A 2,621-nucleotide genomic window follows, 5' to 3' on the forward strand; every position below is an offset into this window, starting at 1 on the left:
ATATAGAGATTAACTAATTAGTTTTACTAAAATAAAGAGACTAAATAGTAGTTTGATCAGTATTGACTAATAAAAAAAATTGAAAGAGCGACTAAATAGTTTAACGAAAGTAAAATACATGGATTAAATAATATATTTTCAAAATATATAGACCAAGTAGTTAGTTTTATTAAAATATATAGATTAAATAGTAATAAAGTCAAATTACAGGGACTAACTAATATATTTTTCTAAAATATAGAGATTAACTAATTAGTTTTCCTAAAATAGAGAGATTAAATAGTAGTTTGATCAGTATTGACTAATAAAAAACATTGAAAGAGCGACTAAATAATTTAACGAAGGTAAAATATATGGATTAAATAATATATTTTTCAAAATATATAGACCAAATAGTTAATTTTATTGAACTATATAGATTAAATAGTAATTTATCCTAAATATAACTGTTTATTAATTATTACTGTTATAAAGGGTAAAAATGTCATTTAATTATCATTTTGCATTTAAGTACACAAATTTTTTACAAAATATGCTTCAAACACTAAAAAATTTGACTGTTTTAAGGGGCATGTTATGTCGGTGCCTAAGCACGCGCTATACGGTGTATTCATGAGTTGTCAAATTTTTTTTTTTTTTTTGATCTTTCGGTTTGAATCAGACTAAATCGATGGGTCAAACCGGAAATTTCGAGTTGATCTGATTCAAAATTCAAGAAACTCCTAAATGGAAACCGGCTCTACCAACCTATTAATTTAATTCGATCGGTCCCAAAAATCATTTATTAATTATAATTTTAGATCTAACGAGTTCGGTCCAATCGGATTTGGATTCTAAACCGTAGCAGAGCTGGGTTGGATTTTGTAGTATATGTTCACAGGAATCTAGGGGTCAAGCCTTTAAATCAGTACTTCAAAAAGAAAACAATATAGCGCACCTGAGTACCTGAGTACAGTTTCTCACTAGTCACTACCATGCTAACACCTCAACCTCCTGCACTTCTCCCTGAAACGCCAATGCTTCAATCCACTCCTGATCTCCCTGCTTACTTGCAGGAAAAGGAGCTTTTCCAAGAGTTGAGGGACTTGATAGTGTCACTACCCGCCGAAAAAGGCTGGGTTGCAAATTATCTCCATCAATATCAGGGTTTCTGGCACACTACTAGGCAACTCCAAGGAGTACTAGCTTGCCAAAAACATTTCCAAGCTCATCATACTGATATCCTCCTCGTCACCACTCCTAAATCAGGCACCACTTGGTTGAAGGCGATAATGTTTGCCTTGATGAATCGGGCTCGCTTTCCTGACCCTAAACAACACCCTTTGCTCACCAACAATCCTCATGTGCTTGTGCCTTTCCTGGAACTGGAATACATTGATACACAGTTCCCTGACTTCACCAGCTTCATCTCTCCAAGGCTGTTTTCAACCCATTTGCCATTTGTGTCGCTTCCAAAATCTGTGGAGGATTCAGGTTGCAAGTTTGTTTACTTGTGCAGGAACCCTAAGGATACTTTTGTGTCCCTTTGGCACTTCACTAACAAGCTGAGAAAACCTAAAGAAAAGGTTGAAAATTCGCTTGAAGAGGCCTTTGACAAATTCTGTAGGGGTGTGAGCTTGTGTGGGCCATTCTGGGATCATGTTTTGGGATATTGGAAGCAGAGCTTGGAAGACCCTGAAAGGGTATTGTTCTTGAAGTACGAGGACTTGAAGAAAAAACCCAAAGCGCTGCTGAGGAGACTATCTGAGTTCTTGGGATGTCCATTTTCTCAAGAAGAAGAAAACTATGGTGTGACGGATGAAATCTTGAACTTGTGTAGTTTTGACAAGTTGAGCAATCTGGAGGTGAATAAGACCGGAAAATTACCCTCCGGAGAGGAGAACTGCACCTTCTTTCGGCGAGGTGAGGTAGGAGATTCCATGAATTATCTGACGGCTGATATGTTAGAAAAAATGGACCGCATCACAGAACAAAAGCTGAAGAGTTGTGGTTTAAGTTTGCTGTAAGTATCTTTAATCTTAATGATGTCTGAGTGGCTGTACTAAATCATGGTTGGTATGTCTGCTGCCTTATCGTCAATTATTATTAAGGTAAGATCTTTGTTATGTACGATAATGTCTTATTGGAAGGCATATATTATATTATATTGTAATAAGATTCTGCTTTTTATGATTAAATCATCATTAATTTTTCAGAATATATAGTAATTAGTGGTAGTGTCGGATTTAAAGAAAAAAAAATTATAGGTCAATATATAAAAATAAGTAATAAAATATTATTAAAAATATTAAAATTATAATAAATTAATATTTATAAGATTCGATGAAATTTAATATTTTAAAATTATTAAAAATTATATTACTATTAATATTATAAATATAACTAAATTAGTTATCAATTGATGAAATATGTATTGCATATTATTAAAAAGCTCGTTCTAAAACTGGTATAACAGGTAGAAAAATTACAAATTTTAGATAAAGATCAACTACGCTGAGGAATTTACCATAAATATTTCAATGAACAACTACAGTGACAGGTGTGTGTGTATATGTATATATATACATGCTTAAAAGCGGACAAATGTGAAAATCTACGCCCTGTTAAGTTTCACTGGCGTC

The 2,621-nt window shown here is 33.3% G+C and overlaps 1 protein-coding gene across 1 annotated transcript; it reads left to right on the plus strand.

The window, feature by feature from the left end:
- Window positions 1–788: 788 nt before the first annotated feature.
- On the plus strand, window positions 789–2,177 carry LOC110672627 (cytosolic sulfotransferase 12). The gene has a single exon (XM_021835446.2). The coding sequence runs from the start codon at window positions 975–977 to the stop codon at window positions 2,004–2,006; it is 1,032 nt and encodes a 343-aa protein (XP_021691138.2). The 5' UTR covers window positions 789–974; the 3' UTR covers window positions 2,007–2,177.
- Window positions 2,178–2,621: the final 444 nt, after the last annotated feature.

This window comes from Hevea brasiliensis, chromosome 2, assembly GCF_030052815.1.
Source record: "Hevea brasiliensis isolate MT/VB/25A 57/8 chromosome 2, ASM3005281v1, whole genome shotgun sequence".
NCBI classification, from domain to species: Eukaryota; Viridiplantae; Streptophyta; class Magnoliopsida; order Malpighiales; family Euphorbiaceae; genus Hevea; species Hevea brasiliensis.

What these genes read in the sequence shown, in the direction of transcription:
- LOC110672627 (XM_021835446.2), top strand. Translation starts at nt 975, where the DNA reads ATGCTAACACCTCAACCTCCTGCACTTCTCCCTGAAACGCCAATGCTT.